Below are 16,268 nucleotides of genomic sequence, written 5' to 3' on the forward strand. Positions count from 1 at the left end.
AAAATCTCCATTTAAATACAAAAATATATAAAAAAAAAAGAAATATATATATATATACATATATATATATATGCATGTATATATGTAAAAAAAAATACTTTTATTAATAATAATAATTGTAAATGTAAACATTGTTTTTGACATTTTTATTTAATATTTTATTTGTTTAGGGACAGATGCAATAAACATAGATGAAACTGAAATAACAGTCATCCCATGCATGTATCATAGTGCTTAAAAAAAAATGACACTTTTATTTAAAAAGTTATTTAATTATTTAACCCTAAAAAGGGCATTTACCTCAAGTACATTTACACATTGTCCACCTTTGACTGGAGATTTTTGGAGCAAGGAGCAGGTGAGCTTTTCACTGACCATGACTGCATCTCTATTGTCACAACACAATACATCCATTGTTCAAGCCTTGTATCCATTTCAAGACCAGTCCAAAAATCCTGAAATTTAGACATTCAATAATAAAAAAAAGATCCAGCCTGGCATATAAACATGACACACAGTGCCTTGAAACGTATGGAAAAGCCTTTTGAAAAAGCAGTTTTTGAAAAACAGTATGAAAGCAGTTATTAAAATAATTTTAATAAAACAATCATTTAAAAATGGAATAAAAATCATTCTAAAAATCATTTTAATCATTTTTTCCTATAATTGGTATACATTGGTAACACTACTCCATAAGCTACACGGTGAAGACATTGTCACACTACTGAAAAATAATGCAGTTAGTGGGAAACAGTGCTTTCTTGTGAACAGCATTTGTGAACCAGCTACAATTTCAATTCACTTTAGTTCAAGAAAAAAATGTTCTATTCAAATGCTCCACCACAAGCTTATAACTGTAACACCCGCAGATGGTTACGGTAAAACTTTATGTGCATATCTGACTGCGTTAGTGCAGCTAGTGTTATTCAAAGCCAGTCATGAAATGAGTACTTTCCTTAATATTTGCATATGGTATCAGTAATAATGTGAAAGCCATCTGCTGCAGCCACAGCTGACAGTACAGAAGAACAGGAGTCGTGATCAGAGCAAAGATGACCTTGCTATATCACAAGCTCATCAAGGCACTTTGCATTTGCTTAGATACATCCAATTAAATCTAATTTCCATCAATGGCACAGCAGAATGTTTTGCCTCTGCAGCCTTAAACCTGCTTGGCTCATGTCCTGAAAGGTTCAGTGTTAGTGTATTGGATTGTGGCTTTTATGTTATTTTAATTAATTAATTTATTTATTTATTTATTTATTTAATTTAACGAGTAAAGTTAAAGGAATAATTCACCAAAAAAACTAAAATATACATTAAAACTATGTGGGCAATAATGACAGAATTTGTATATTTATTTATTTAAATATGCCTTTAATAAATTCTGCTTTACTTGAGCCAGTCATTTGCTCAACTCTAGGCCCGAAATGTTCTTCAATCTTACATCTGGCAGCTTATGAAATTATCTTCATAAATACATACTGTAAGCATATGTGAGGATTTTGAGACTCAATTTCGGCAGACTGAAGTCATTTTGATTGAGCTCAGGGTGTCAAGCACCGGAAGAGGGCAGACGAGAGATGTCTAGCTGATAGATGACAAAAGCCTGAAACAGTAGCTGGGTGGAGTACAGCTGAAGGAGAAGGCCATCTTTTTGTTAGCATGTATGAAGAAACATGACTGGTTAGCTACTACAGTGTCATCAATAAAGAACAGTGTAAGGAAACTGGTTAAGGAAATACTCAGTGTGGTAACCTAGAAATCATTCAAGAGTGACTTCTAGGTTGCCACATTGAGTATTTCCTGATAACATATGTACATTATAAAAATACGAGAAGTGAGGGACTGAAGACTTTTACCAACTTGATCATCATGAAATCTAACTTAAAGGGTTATTTCACCCAAAAAATAAATAAAAATCTGTCATTAATTACTCACCCTCATGTTGTTCCAAACCCGGAAGACCTTCGTTCATCTTCGGAACATCAAAAATATCTTAATTTGTGTTCTGAAGATGAACGAAGGTCTTACTGGTTTGGAATGACATGAGTGTGAGTAATTAATGACAGAATTTTTATTTTTTAGTAAACTATCCCTTTAAGACAAGCCAATTTACATCCAAATGGCATCTAAATTTACATAAAATTCAAACCCAAAGTTTAGCCATAAACTACCAAAATTCTCTGGATTCATTCAGACTTACTGAATGGAAACATATATCTGACCTGTACTATTTTGCAACGTGTGAATGTTGTAAACTGTTAATATAGGGACGAAAACAATAATGCCACAGATGCTTATTAAACAGATTCAAAGATATAGTTTAATTTTGGTCAATGATGATATAGTTTAATTTTGGTCAATGATTTTACCTATACAGTTTCAATTGTTCAATCAAATAAAATAAATTTTCCTTGTCATATCTTGTAGTCAATAATCCTGCTAAAAATAATAGTCCCAAATATGCTAAAATGTTAAACATAAAAGCTGAGAGTAGTACATTTTTACACTCCAAAGTGTCTGTTCAATTGTTGACTAGTTTATCCATCTTTTTTTTTATTATTATTATTTTGTTAAAACCAGTTAAACTCTGCAGACGTTAAAAATGTTTATGCTTCATTTACATAGCCTTCCTTATATGGTATCAGCCCATATATGGGTTCATTTGAAAGCTTGGAGTGTCTTCTTTACAAATAATACCATTCCTTTTGGTTTTTATATTCATAAAGCAGTAAAATTAAGCTTAGAAATGTATTCGTCCCACACACGGGGACACAAGGAATTTCCGCCTAACCATTGCGAATAATTTTTACGAAGAATGTGTATTTTATATATTTTTCACAAAAAAGTCAAGTCATATATCACAAGAAAGCTCTCATTCTCAGGAATTTGACGATGTAGATTATTTCATTGTGTGACAATCACAGATCGAATTATCTTCGATAGAATCGCGATGTAAAATTTGGTCACCTCTGAGCGAATTTACATTTATACTCGTAGCACTGCTTCAGTCAGCCGCAAACAGCCACAAATATCTATATACTCTATATTATCTTTTAGATTAGGATCTCTTCTTTCAAACAAGACCATTTCCACGTTTCTGCGTGCTTCCATCAGTGAGATATATAGCGTTTTGTCCAGGTTCAGAAATAGACGCTCGTCTGGAAACAGGCGCTCTTCATATCCAAAGCGCGCACAGCCATCGCGTCTGATGTTATACAGATCTATATCTATCTATCTATTACAGTCTGTCAGCTCGGCAGCCATTTCAGAGCCGTGAAATTTGTTTTAATGACTAATGTCAATATATGTAAATAAATTGTATATTTCCATGACAAAAACAATCTTAAATTAAAAAAAAAATCTATTTACAACAATAATAAAATTAAATAAAATAGAAATACAGGGGTTGTGCTTGTTAAAGAGCAATATCTCTAGAGTATTCTCTATAAAGAGTATTCTTGTTAGCACTTCATCTTTTAGCTTGAGTATATATTACACTGGAAAGGGAGAATCTGCCATCCATCCGGCTAACTAGAGCTGTCTGACTCTCAGCTTCATCCATCAGTCCCAATAAAAACACAACATCTGTCCGTTAAAATCTGTCACACTGAAGCCAAAGTAATGGACAATTCCGCTTCCCATCCATCTGTTTAATGAAGCTGACACAAACAAAATATACATACAGACATACATGGATATGTTAAGATACACACAATGAACTCCAGAAAATGCCAACACACAGCCATACAGAACAAGCTGACAAAGCCTCCTCCATCTGCCACATTCACTCATCCTCATGAACAACCGCACAGATCTGTGTCGGAGCAACTGATTCGCTGTTTGGAGTATCACATAGGCTGCTTCTATAAAGCAAAATAACACTAAGCCTTCACCAAACACTCAACAAAAACATTTGGTTATGTGCCATAGTTAAATGGCAAAACTAGCATGCAAAAAAGCATCAACTATAAAAAATAACCACCGGGTGACTGACACACTCAGTATTATACGTTGACACAAGGTGTGCTACCAGCTCTGAACTATGATCAGATCATCTCACAAAGTTTAATGAATTCATAAAAGATTCATTCTGAAGGTCTGGAGCCCATATTGTTTTATTAGTGTGTGTGACACTCTAAGACAGAGACAGCACCAGGCCTGCTACAGTCCATTGTTAAAGGATACACCATTCAAAAGTTTAGGGTCAGTCATTTTATTTTATTTTTTATGTTTTTTAAGAAATACTTGAATTGAATAGAACTAAAATGATGAAAAGTGACAGTAAAGACTTTTACATGCAAAAAAAATACTTTTCAAAAAAATATTAAGCAGCACAACTGTTTTCAACACTGATAATAATGAGAAATATTTATTAAGCAGCAAATCAGCATATTAGAATGATTTCTGAAGGATCATGTGACACTGAAGACTGGAGTAATGATGCTGAAAATTCAGCTTTGCATCACAGGAATACATAACTGTTTTCTATTTAAAAGCATTTTTAATTTTTATTTTAAATTGTAATAATATTTCTTTTTTTTTTTACTGTATTTTTGATGAAAAAAATGCATCCTTAGTAAGCATAAGAAACTTCTTTCAAAAACATTAAAAGGTCTTAGCAATCCCACACTTTTAAATAGTAGTGTATGTATATGCAAGTGAGATTTTAAAGCTACATCAGCAGAAGATTAAAAAAAATACATAAAATTATCATCATATGGACCACATTCATGAATCATTATGTTGCTTTTTTGTCATTCTGAAAGCTTACTAACCCATTCACTTTCATTTTAGAGAAAGAACAGCTAGAACATAATGTAAGCATCATAAAAAAAAAACATTTTATGTTCCACAGAAGAAAGAAAACCATAAAACATGAGGGTGAGTAAATGGCAGAATTTTTATTCTTGGATGAACTAGTTTTTTTAAAGGCACAGTAGCAAAAACAGACGGTTTAATTTTAGGAGTCAGAGAAAGGATGAAAACGTCAAACTAAATTACGACTATTTTTTATATAAGAAGACTTGACTAATGTTCAAAAAGGACTTCAGGGGGAAAAATTATACAGAAGTGCAGAATATTTTATCACTCTCTCCAACTCCTCAAACCAAATATGCAGAAAGCCTCAGTTCTCTGAGGAGGAGCAAGACAGACTTAGACAACAAGAATACCTGACTTGAAGCCAAATGCCAGTTTTATTGCAATTATGAGGGATATAAACGGTCCTCAAAAATGTAAGGACTATAAAGAAAAATGATTCTACATACGCTATGTGCGCTCAAGCACCTCAGTTGGACTTAAAAGGTAATATAACAGTGTGAAGCATGTTAAAACATCAACGTCACAGAAAGAAACCCCTCAGACTGGGCAAAAACTCCAGACACTAAACAGCCAGAACTGAGCAGCAGGGTCACTGGCAAGAGCTTTAACACTTCACATGCAAAAACCTCTGAAAGACTCTAACAGCTGAGACAGTTAACTTTACCAGTTGACACACGTTTCAAATCCTATTTGCATGCTTGTGTTTTAGCCAATACCATTTCAGTGACAATCACTGGCTGTCTTTATACCAGCTGTCTTTTGCATATATACAGTAGAAATGGGAAATTAATCAAAAACAAATATTATGAGTCATTTGGGGTGATTATATGAAATCGTTAATATACTGTTATAATATTAGGGATGTAACTAACGGTATGAAAATTTCTTATAACGGTTATAGTGACCAAAATTATCACGGTTATCATTATTATCACGGTATTGTTAACATGTGCTGGAGGTAAACCTCACATTTCAGCCTTTAAATAAAGAAAATATACAAGTCAAAATGATAATTGATTAATAAATGATTATATGTATTTTATCTGCTCCATAAATAATTCTAGATAACTTATCTGAATTGTTTAAATGTGTAGAATCCACATAAGCTTGTTTTTCATCAACCGGTCAAAATTTACAGAAGGGCATGCAAATTCTGTCCATTTTTGGCCAGACAGAAACTGCACACAGACTGAATATAAATATAAGTCTCTGTAAATCCACTCGCTGACAGCAGGTGGCACTTCTGGAAAAGCTGAATTAGAGCCATTTCCCGTAACCTCCGTGGACAAAGCAGTATTGCGATTAAGAACACTTTCTTTAGGTATTACATGGAGCGAAGATGAAAACAAAATGCCATCAAATCGTTTCTGAAGACAGAACCTTCAGAGGTACATTCATATAATTAATTCATTCATATATTCATTTGTATAATTCCCTTAGCACTCTTTTAAAACCTCCCAGCTTTTCCGCCCTGTTTTCACTCAAAACGAAACTACTCTGCATGCTGTGCGCACGTGAGACTGTTAATGAAAACTGTGCTTTATGCTGGACAGTATTTATTTATCATGAGTTGTTCAAATCACGGTAATCTAATACGGTTTTAATGACAATTAAAAGATGAAACGGTAGGTAATACTAACCGTGGGGAATTTTATCATGATTTATCGTCAAACAGGGTCACTGGTTAATCGTTACATCCCTATTAATATATACCGTTACGTCCTTCAGCCTGAGGCTTATAAATTTTTTGTGAAAGGAGCTTTACAGTTGCCAAAAATATAACTTTTGGGTTTTTTTATTATTAAAAAAACAAATAAGCAAGCCTAGCCCAGGTGACAAAAATTACACAAAAGTAATGCAATGCATTACTTTCCATAAAAAGTAAATAAGTAACGCAATTAGTTACTTTTTTAATACAGTAACAAAATATTGTAATGCATTACATTTAAAAGTAACTTTCCCCAACACTGCTGAGATGATACAATGAAGTTATCATGCTATTCTTCTGGAACGATCATTTATTAGCAAAATATCCCACCACTCGCTTATTTTGTCTTGCTTTACACTTTCATAGTGTTGCAGTATAGTACCATGGTATTTTAACTGCGTCACATGATTATAAAATATGCATCCTCGTTTTTGAATCCCTGATCATAAATGGCATTTTCAGCTTTCTCCACTTAAAATGTTTTACCCATATGGAAATATTTAAATATATATATATATATATATATATATATATATATATATATTTTATATCTCATTACTTTTTTAATACAGTAACAAAATATTGTAATGCATTACATTTAAAAGTAACTTTCCCCAACACTGCTCATAACGTAAACAATAACATTTCAATGACGCAAAGATGCAAGCCTCCTTTAAGAAATCTGGACTTCAGAAATCATTAATCAGCTGTATTTTGCTATTTTGCTCAGCTTTTGCCTCTTGGTTTAAGACTGACTGAGACCTTGGACACAGGTGGGAAGATAATGCACTAAATAAATGCACCAACTGGTAAAAGAGTGAGAGAGCACATCATGCTAGAATGTGACAGGCTGTCGGTCATACAGCAATTTATAAGCAGAAGGGGCTCAGAGGTTTCTCCCAGCATGCCTAAGGCTCAGTTTCCACTAGAGACACACCTATTAAAATTTTCTTGGCCGATTTCGATTTCCAATAATTTTTAAAATTTTTTTTTTAAGTGTGACCTGCCGATTCCGATTTTCTTTGACAGCATTTACAAACAAAAATTATTTACATAATAAAAGAAATTATTAAACATTACAATTCCCCTTATCTGGACTAGGTTACAGATGTTCTCTCACTAAAACAACTCTAAAAATAAAGTGCTCAGTGACTGGAAAAGGTAGAAATTAGTTGCCGTATATAACAAAACAGATATCATTTCCCACTGTTTAAAAAAAAATTCTCTAACCTTATTAAATGCGCCATCTTTCACATCAAATATATAATTATATTGTTTCAATTAATTCAGTTAGAATAATAAGAAACTGTAGATTTGTTACCATTCAAATGAATCTTTCCACTGCAGGAAACACAGAAGCTGCATCTGAAGTGGCATTAGATGTATTTAAACAGACTGTTTTGATGAAGCTGAGGTGCCATAAATGCACTAACACTGCAAAATTGCAAATGCATAAATAATTGTATAAGATTAATGTTTTAAATAATTTAATCTTGCTCCTGAAGAGCTCCATACTATTAAGTTTATCCCCAGCTCCATCAGCCACACCTGAACCAGCTAATCAAGGTCTTCAAGTTCACAGAAAAATGACAGACATGTTTTACTGCTGGAACTAAACTTCATGAGCTTTTTCCCAACAGTCAAATGCATCACATTTTGTTGCATCATTCTCAGTTGCACTACACTGAATATAACACTATCTTTGACCTCTATTTTGCCAAAAAATTGAAAATTTGAGACCTCTTTCATCCAAGTGAAAACACAGGTGAAAGCATTTTTGTATAGCACTTTTTGAAAGTGTTGCACAATGTATTCTTATAGCACCTGGGATTCCCGTGTGGTCTACTATTTAACAACTACCTTGCTTAGGTTCAAAGAAAAAACACAACCCAGGCTTATGGGAAAACATGCTTGATATTACGTTGCTTTTTGCACGTTTCACAATACTTTCAAAGTGAAACGTCCAGTGAGTTGGGGTAAAAGCACATTTAGTTTTAACCAAAACAGATGAAAATGAATCTGGCAATGTTTTATGTTGGTTATTGCACATATTACGGTACTTTGGAAAGGAAATGTCCGGTGATTGGCACTAAAAGGTTAATGCTCTATCGCAATTGAAATTAACATACCAACTACACTAAACCCTACCCTAACCAATAGTGTTAAAGGGATCGTTCAACCAAAAATGAAAATTCTGTCATCATTTACTCACCCTCAAGTTGTTCCAAACCTGATAAGTATGAGTTTCTTTCTTAGATATTTTGAAGAATATTGATGGTAGCCACTGACTGACATAGTATGGAAATAAAAAAAAATACTATGGAAGTCTATGGCTACCATCAACTGTTTGGTTACCAACATTCTTCAAAATATCTTTTGTGCTCAACAAAAGAAAGAAACTCATATAGGTTTGGAACAACTTGAGGACAAGTAAATGATGACAGAATTTTTGGGTAAACTATACCTTTAAGAAAACAAACATGAGACAAAAATGCAACCATGCCATTTTAGCTTGTTTCTACTTGTCTTTGAGCTCCTTTATTGTGACCTGTGCTTCACGGGATTCATGAAACACAAATCGCAAGTGTACTAGGTGAGCTACCGAGCAAGCTTACTACAACAGAAATCACTCTGGTTAATAACGTAACCTCAGTTTCCTGAGATAAGAGAATGAGCGTTGCGTTGAAATGCTTATGGGGAAACTCCTGTTTACTCCGATACTGAAGCCTGATTTGTTCATGTCTGTGTAGCTGCACAAACCAATGGCGCTTCAACCCGCCAAAAGGGGAGGAGCCGAAATCTGTATAAGTCGGCTCTGAGTGCCATTTCATCAGAATCTTTTGACTGAAGCGACAGACATCGATTCGCATGCAGCCCTATAGCACGGCAGCCTACGCAATGCTCATTCCCTTATCTCAGGGAACCGAGGTTATGTTAGTAACCGGTATGTTAGTGTCTGTCCTGTTGCATTGACACGCTTATAGGGAACACATCCAGTAGAGCTGTGCAATAAGTTAGTGTAGAACGAAGCTGCTCTACAAGCCCAGCCACGGATCACTCGTACTGAGGGTTGCTGTAATCATGAGCCAAAAATGAGACCCAAGCCATTTAGACTGAGGACTACATAACATAACCCTCTCCACTTACAAAGAGGATTAGGTCAAATTAAGCAGATAAAATCCATGCCTGCAGGGCAGGGACGTCCAAGTTATAAAACCTGGTGAAGGTAGACGGCGACAACCAGCCAGCAACCGGCCACACAGATATCACCAATAGAAATCCCATTGGACCAAGCCCAGGAGGAGGCCATTCCTCTGGTGGAGTGGGCCCTTACACCTATAGGGCACTGCAAGCCTGCTGAGGCATAAGCCAAGGCTACAGCATCCACTATCCAGTGAGATAGTTTCTTCTTTGTAACTGGCAGCCATTTAGAGCAGCCTCCAAAGCACACAAAGAGCTGCTCTGAGTGTCTAAACAGAGGAATCACAGAGGAAGTGGCCGACATGAAGCCGAGCATCCTCCGGAAAGCCCTGAGGGGACGTTAAGTCCCTAATTTGACCTTGGCGCTTCGGAAATGGGTTGCATTTCGCCATCCAGGGGTGCTGCTGAAGCTCATGCTCAGGTTTAGGCTGAGGCTGAGGCAGTGCCGGCTTGGCAGGCTGCTGAGCAGATGGAGCTCAGGTGACTTAAACCAGCCGTACTCACCCTCAAGTTGTTCCAAACCTGATAAGTATGAGTTTCTTTCTTAGATATTTTGAAGAATATTGATGGTAGCCACTGACTGACATAGTATGGAAATAAAAAAAAATACTATGGAAGTCTATGGCTACCATCAACTGTTTGGTTACCAACATTCTTCAAAATATCTTTTGTGCTCAACAAAAGAAAGAAACTCATATAGGTTTGGAACAACTTGAGGACAAGTAAATGATGACAGAATTTTTGGGTAAACTATACCTTTAAGAAAACAAACATGAGACAAAAATGCAACCATGCCATTTTAGCTTGTTTCTACTTGTCTTTGAGCTCCTTTATTGTGACCTGTGCTTCACGGGATTCATGAAACACAAATCGCAAGTGTACTAGGTGAGCTACCGAGCAAGCTTACTACAACAGAAATCACTCTGGTTAATAACGTAACCTCAGTTTCCTGAGATAAGAGAATGAGCGTTGCGTTGAAATGCTTATGGGGAAACTCCTGTTTACTCCGATACTGAAGCCTGATTTGTTCATGTCTGTGTAGCTGCACAAACCAATGGCGCTTCAACCCGCCAAAAGGGGAGGAGCCGAAATCTGTATAAGTCGGCTCTGAGTGCCATTTCATCAGAATCTTTTGACTGAAGCGACAGACATCGATTCGCATGCAGCCCTATAGCACGGCAGCCTACGCAATGCTCATTCCCTTATCTCAGGGAACCGAGGTTATGTTAGTAACCGGTATGTTAGTGTCTGTCCTGTTGCATTGACACGCTTATAGGGAACACATCCAGTAGAGCTGTGCAATAAGTTAGTGTAGAACGAAGCTGCTCTACAAGCCCAGCCACGGATCACTCGTACTGAGGGTTGCTGTAATCATGAGCCAAAAATGAGACCCAAGCCATTTAGACTGAGGACTACATAACATAACCCTCTCCACTTACAAAGAGGATTAGGTCAAATTAAGCAGATAAAATCCATGCCTGCAGGGCAGGGACGTCCAAGTTATAAAACCTGGTGAAGGTAGACGGCGACAACCAGCCAGCAACCGGCCACACAGATATCACCAATAGAAATCCCATTGGACCAAGCCCAGGAGGAGGCCATTCCTCTGGTGGAGTGGGCCCTTACACCTATAGGGCACTGCAAGCCTGCTGAGGCATAAGCCAAGGCTACAGCATCCACTATCCAGTGAGATAGTTTCTTCTTTGTAACTGGCAGCCATTTAGAGCAGCCTCCAAAGCACACAAAGAGCTGCTCTGAGTGTCTAAACAGAGGAATCACAGAGGAAGTGGCCGACATGAAGCCGAGCATCCTCCGGAAAGCCCTGAGGGGACGTTAAGTCCCTAATTTGACCTTGGCGCTTCGGAAATGGGTTGCATTTCGCCATCCAGGGGTGCTGCTGAAGCTCATGCTCAGGTTTAGGCTGAGGCTGAGGCAGTGCCGGCTTGGCAGGCTGCTGAGCAGATGGAGCTCAGGTGACTTAAACCAGCCGCCGCACTGGAGCGCTTCGGCAGGAAGTGACGCATTGCCTGCGATGACTTCTGTGCCGCTGTAAACCGCTCAGCAAACGCATCCACAGCAGGGCCAAACAGTCCCTTAGGAGAGACTGGCGAGTCTAGGAAGGCGACCTTGTCAGATCTCTTTGAAATTCAGCCAAAGGTGGTGCTCCAGCACCACCAGAACAGGTCAGTCGCTGTGCGCAGCTATCTAAAGGCATAAGAACTCTGGCCGGACTCGTCCATGGTGCAGAGAAGTTTGACCTGGAACACTTGAAGCATTGCCATCATGTGAAGCACTGAACCAACCTGGGAAGCCGCAGAATAAGCCCTGTTTGCTAGGGCTGAAGTAGTCCTGCAGGGCTTAGATGGATGTGCTGCATGGGCTCCCAGGGCTGATGGAGGGCACAGAGGGGGGAGCTTGCTATAATCTCTTTCTTCAGCACCATCAACAGTGGTGAGAGCGGTGGAAATAGAGAGATTAACACGAGTAGGGGGCGCGCCACATCCTGGTGAGTTCCTCGTGAACTGCTGGCAGGAACGGAGCGGGCCATTGGTGGGAGGGATGTTGACGGCATCCCTTCAGGTACTACTCGTCAAGGAGGCCATGGGTGGGCTCTTCCGGAGCTTTAGTTAGAACGCGGATCAGCTCGCTGTCCACGCTTGTGATTTTATGACATCAATTACTGCTTTATTTATTCAGAAACACAAGTATCTTGATGATATTTGTGTATTTTACTTTCATTTTATTATAAGTCAGCCAACAGCGCCCCCTATGTAAATAAAACACCTTACTGGTCAGGCATTAGGACCCCGGGGGAGGCCGTCGCTGCTGCTACTGCACATGCTAGTAACTGTTGATTCTATCGCACACTGGACGCATCGCTCTGTACGTGAATTCTCAGATTAAATGCGGTGAACAGTGAATCATTCTGGCAAAAGTTATCTTCAAGAATGACCACACTGCTGACGTGATCTCATCGCTAGCACACCCTGAGCACATGCTTTTTTTTATCGTTTTGATAACGTTTTGAAATATTGTGCATCCCTAAAAAAATCCTTTAAATAACGGCAAAAAAGAAACCAAAAATGTTATTCAACAGGTCTAACACATCTTCCACAGAGATCTCTAAAACATTTCTGTATAACACCTTAGAGTCCGAAGTTACAGAGACATAAATGCGGCCTTACCTCGAAATTTCTTAGGAGGGTTGTTTAGGTCCCCAGATTCTGGTTGCACCACACAGCGGTCATCCACCAGACTGCAGAGATGAGAGACATGAGTCAGAGAACTTCTCTAGAGGCAGCATATTAAGTATCTCTATTTTTATACAGCTATTTTTCACATTTTCTGCACTGATCGTGGGGGAAAGAAACTTCAACAGAGTTCAGAGTGCTACAGTGCTATTTGTAGCTGACAACATGACAAAAGACACTATATATAAAGATACATGCAATTGAAAGTAGACTTTTGTTAGTATAGAGGTCATCAATTGGCTAGCATATCCATAAAAGTTGACAAATTTATAATGTACAGTCTTTTTTATCTGGAAAATGGAAAACACATTAACAACCTAAAATATGAAATATTAATCAAATAAAAATCTAAAAATAAATAAAATATGTAAAATTACTAAGTAATGCTAAGCAAGGATACTAAGGAAGGATACTTACTATAATACTAAGTAAGGAATTACTCCGCAAACTTTACACTATTTGATCAGGCATCAGGCTCTAGAATTAATTTGTCCAGCAGACACTGACTCAAAAAATCATTAAAAAAATGCAAATATATATTTTATATATTAGTTTATCATTTTTTATTTTTTTAGTTAGTCCAGCACAGGGCCACACTAAAACAGCCCTTTGCTCAGGGTAAATCAGTAAGGAATATTGTGTAAAAATGTGTTGTTGTTTTTTTAAATTTCTCTTACACTCTAAAAAATGCTGGGTTATTTTTTAACCCAAAATGCTGGGCTGAGTCTCTTGGGTCATTTTGTTGGGTCATTTTATCACATTTTAAACACTGTTGGGTAGTTTCAATTTTCCAGGTGTTGAGTTAAACCTGCTGGGTTGTTTCAGCCCAGCGCTGAGTTATTTAACGACCTACGTGCCTTGAAGATGTTTAAATCGCTCCCCTAACTGTCATTTTGAAAGGACAACGGGGCAAAGCCACTGGTTTCAACTGTTTTAAGGTAAGTTTATATAATGTTTTCATCAATAATTATTTTAAATTGGCAGAATTAGAACTTTTTTCGCAGCAACAATATTGTTAAAACTTCTACAGGCCAACTTTAGTTATGTTAAATGACGAATAGTTTACCTCAGACTGCCATTCTACACGTACTCGCATAGTCGTGTTAGGTATGAGAGATGACAGATTAATAGTTTTATTAAGTATCAGACAGTGACGGAAGGCTGAAATATGTGAATATCTGTGAAAATAGAGGGAAGAGTCGTTTCTGTCACTGAAAAGCGAATTTAACAAAGTGAGTCAAATGAGTTAAAATAAGTGAATACGACTTTCTGCTCTAATGTAAACACCTGCAATTGTCCATATTGACATGTAAATCACATACAAAGTATGTATAATGTCGTCGGACCGCAGGTCTAAAAGAACCGACGATCCGGTTCAAATAAACCGGTTCATCAATTCTCGAACAAAGTGATTCCCAGAAAGGAATCGACGTCTCAGGGCCTCGATACATTTCAAAGCGCGCGCACAGCGAGTGCCGTAGGCCGCGTTACGTTAGTGAGGTGATTTGATGCTTGTGTGGTTTATAAAGTCTTTTTACATACGTAAATAAAGGTTTTTGGTAACGTTAAGTAATATAATTCAAAATGTCATTTTTTCTTGTCAGAAAAGCACATGGATACATTTGTGAGAGAAAAACTCGTCAAATGCAGTCTCATCGAGACGTTTAATGGCAAGTTTATGTTTATTATACATTTTACAGATTTTACATAACTGATTGTCTGTGATAATAAACTAACCCTTGCGTAACTTAAACACACATATAAATTTGTTTTGTGCTATAGTTAACACTGCACTTTGTAACTTTGTGTTCAGAATGTACAGAATTTATATAATGAGTGAATACCACAGACTGTATAAAAACATGGATGTAGTGTCCGTGACGTCACCCGTAGGTTTCCGAAGAGCGTTTTTGAAGCTCAAAGTGGGCGGAGCGGGCCGTCGCCATCTTGGCAGCGCGTCACTCCCCCATAATCGAAAATGGGCAAAGAGGCGGGAGCTGGTTGCTGAAACCACACCTACCTAGCTCGACGGTGGTGACAGCAGCGGCAATCCACCTGTCACTCAAGTGGCCACTCCCTTAATTATGCAGAAATTTAAGGCTTAATATAATTTAAATGGATGAGTTATAAAAAAATTCACCCCCCTCACAGTTGTCATGAAGGGCAAAATTAGCTATATAGACCAAAATAATTGTTTGAACCAGGCTGTAAACGTTTTTTTTTCTGCTGTAAAGTTGGGCATTTTCACATGGGCCTTTTGGTTTCTGTACCCAATATTTAAAAAATGTACAAATGCAATAAAAATATCAGTATCGGTACTCTGTATCGGCAAGTACCAAAAATAAAAGTATCGTATCGGGCGAGTACTGGAAAAAGTGGTATCGGTGCATCCCTAGTTATGTTAAATGACGAACAGTTTACCTCAGACGGCCATTCTACACGTTACTCACATAGTCGTGTTAAGGTATGTGAGATCACAGATTAATACAGTTTTATTAAGTATCAGACAGTGACGGAAGGCTGAAATATGTGAATATCTGTGAAAACAGAGGAACGAGACGTTTCTGTCACTGAAAAGTGAATCTAACAAAGTGAGTCAAATAAGTTAAAATAAGTGAATACGGCATTCTGCTCTAATATAAACGCCTGCAATCGTCCATATCGACATGTAAATCACATACGAATTACGTACAATGTCGTCGGACCGCAGGTCTAAAAGAACCGACGATCCTGTTCAAATAAACCGGTTCATCAATTCTCGAACAAAGTGATTCCCAGAAAGGAATCGACGTCTTTAGGGCCTCGATACATTTCAAAGTGCGCGCACACACGCACAGCGAGTGCCGTAGGCCACGTTAGTGAGGTGATTTGATGCCTGTGTGGTGTATAAGTCTTTTTTACATACGTAAATAAAGGTTTTTGGTAAGTAATATAATTCAAAATGTCATTTTTTCTTGTCAGAAAAGCACATGGATACATTTGTGAGAGAAAAACTCGTCAAATGCAGTCTCATCGAGACGTTTAATGGCAAGTTTATGTTTATTATACATTTTACAGATTTTACATAACTGATTGTCTGTGATAATAAACTAACCCTTGCGTAACTTAAACACACATATAAATTTGTTTTGTGCTATAGTTAACACTGCACTTTGTAACTTTGTGTTCAGAATGTACAGAATTTATATAATGAGTGAATACCACAGACTGTATAAAAACATGGATGTAGTGTCCGTGACGTCACCCGTAGGTTTCCGAAGAGCGTTTTTGAAGCTCAAAGT

At 37.4% G+C, this 16,268-nt stretch overlaps 1 protein-coding gene across 1 annotated transcript in view; it reads right to left on the reverse strand.

Annotated features, from left to right (window-relative positions):
• itpr1b (inositol 1,4,5-trisphosphate receptor, type 1b) overlaps positions 1–16,268 on the reverse strand; it is a 157,794-nt gene that overhangs the window by 128,746 nt on the left and 12,780 nt on the right. Inside the window, exon 3 of the mRNA XM_016482756.1 lies at positions 12,922–12,992. Coding sequence (XP_016338242.1) covers positions 12,922–12,992 — 71 coding nt within the window. The remainder of the gene's footprint in view (positions 1–12,921; positions 12,993–16,268) is intronic.

This window comes from Sinocyclocheilus anshuiensis, unplaced genomic scaffold, assembly GCF_001515605.1.
Source record: "Sinocyclocheilus anshuiensis isolate Anshui unplaced genomic scaffold, SAMN03320099.WGS_v1.1 scaffold465, whole genome shotgun sequence".
NCBI lineage: Eukaryota > Metazoa > Chordata > Actinopteri > Cypriniformes > Cyprinidae > Sinocyclocheilus > Sinocyclocheilus anshuiensis.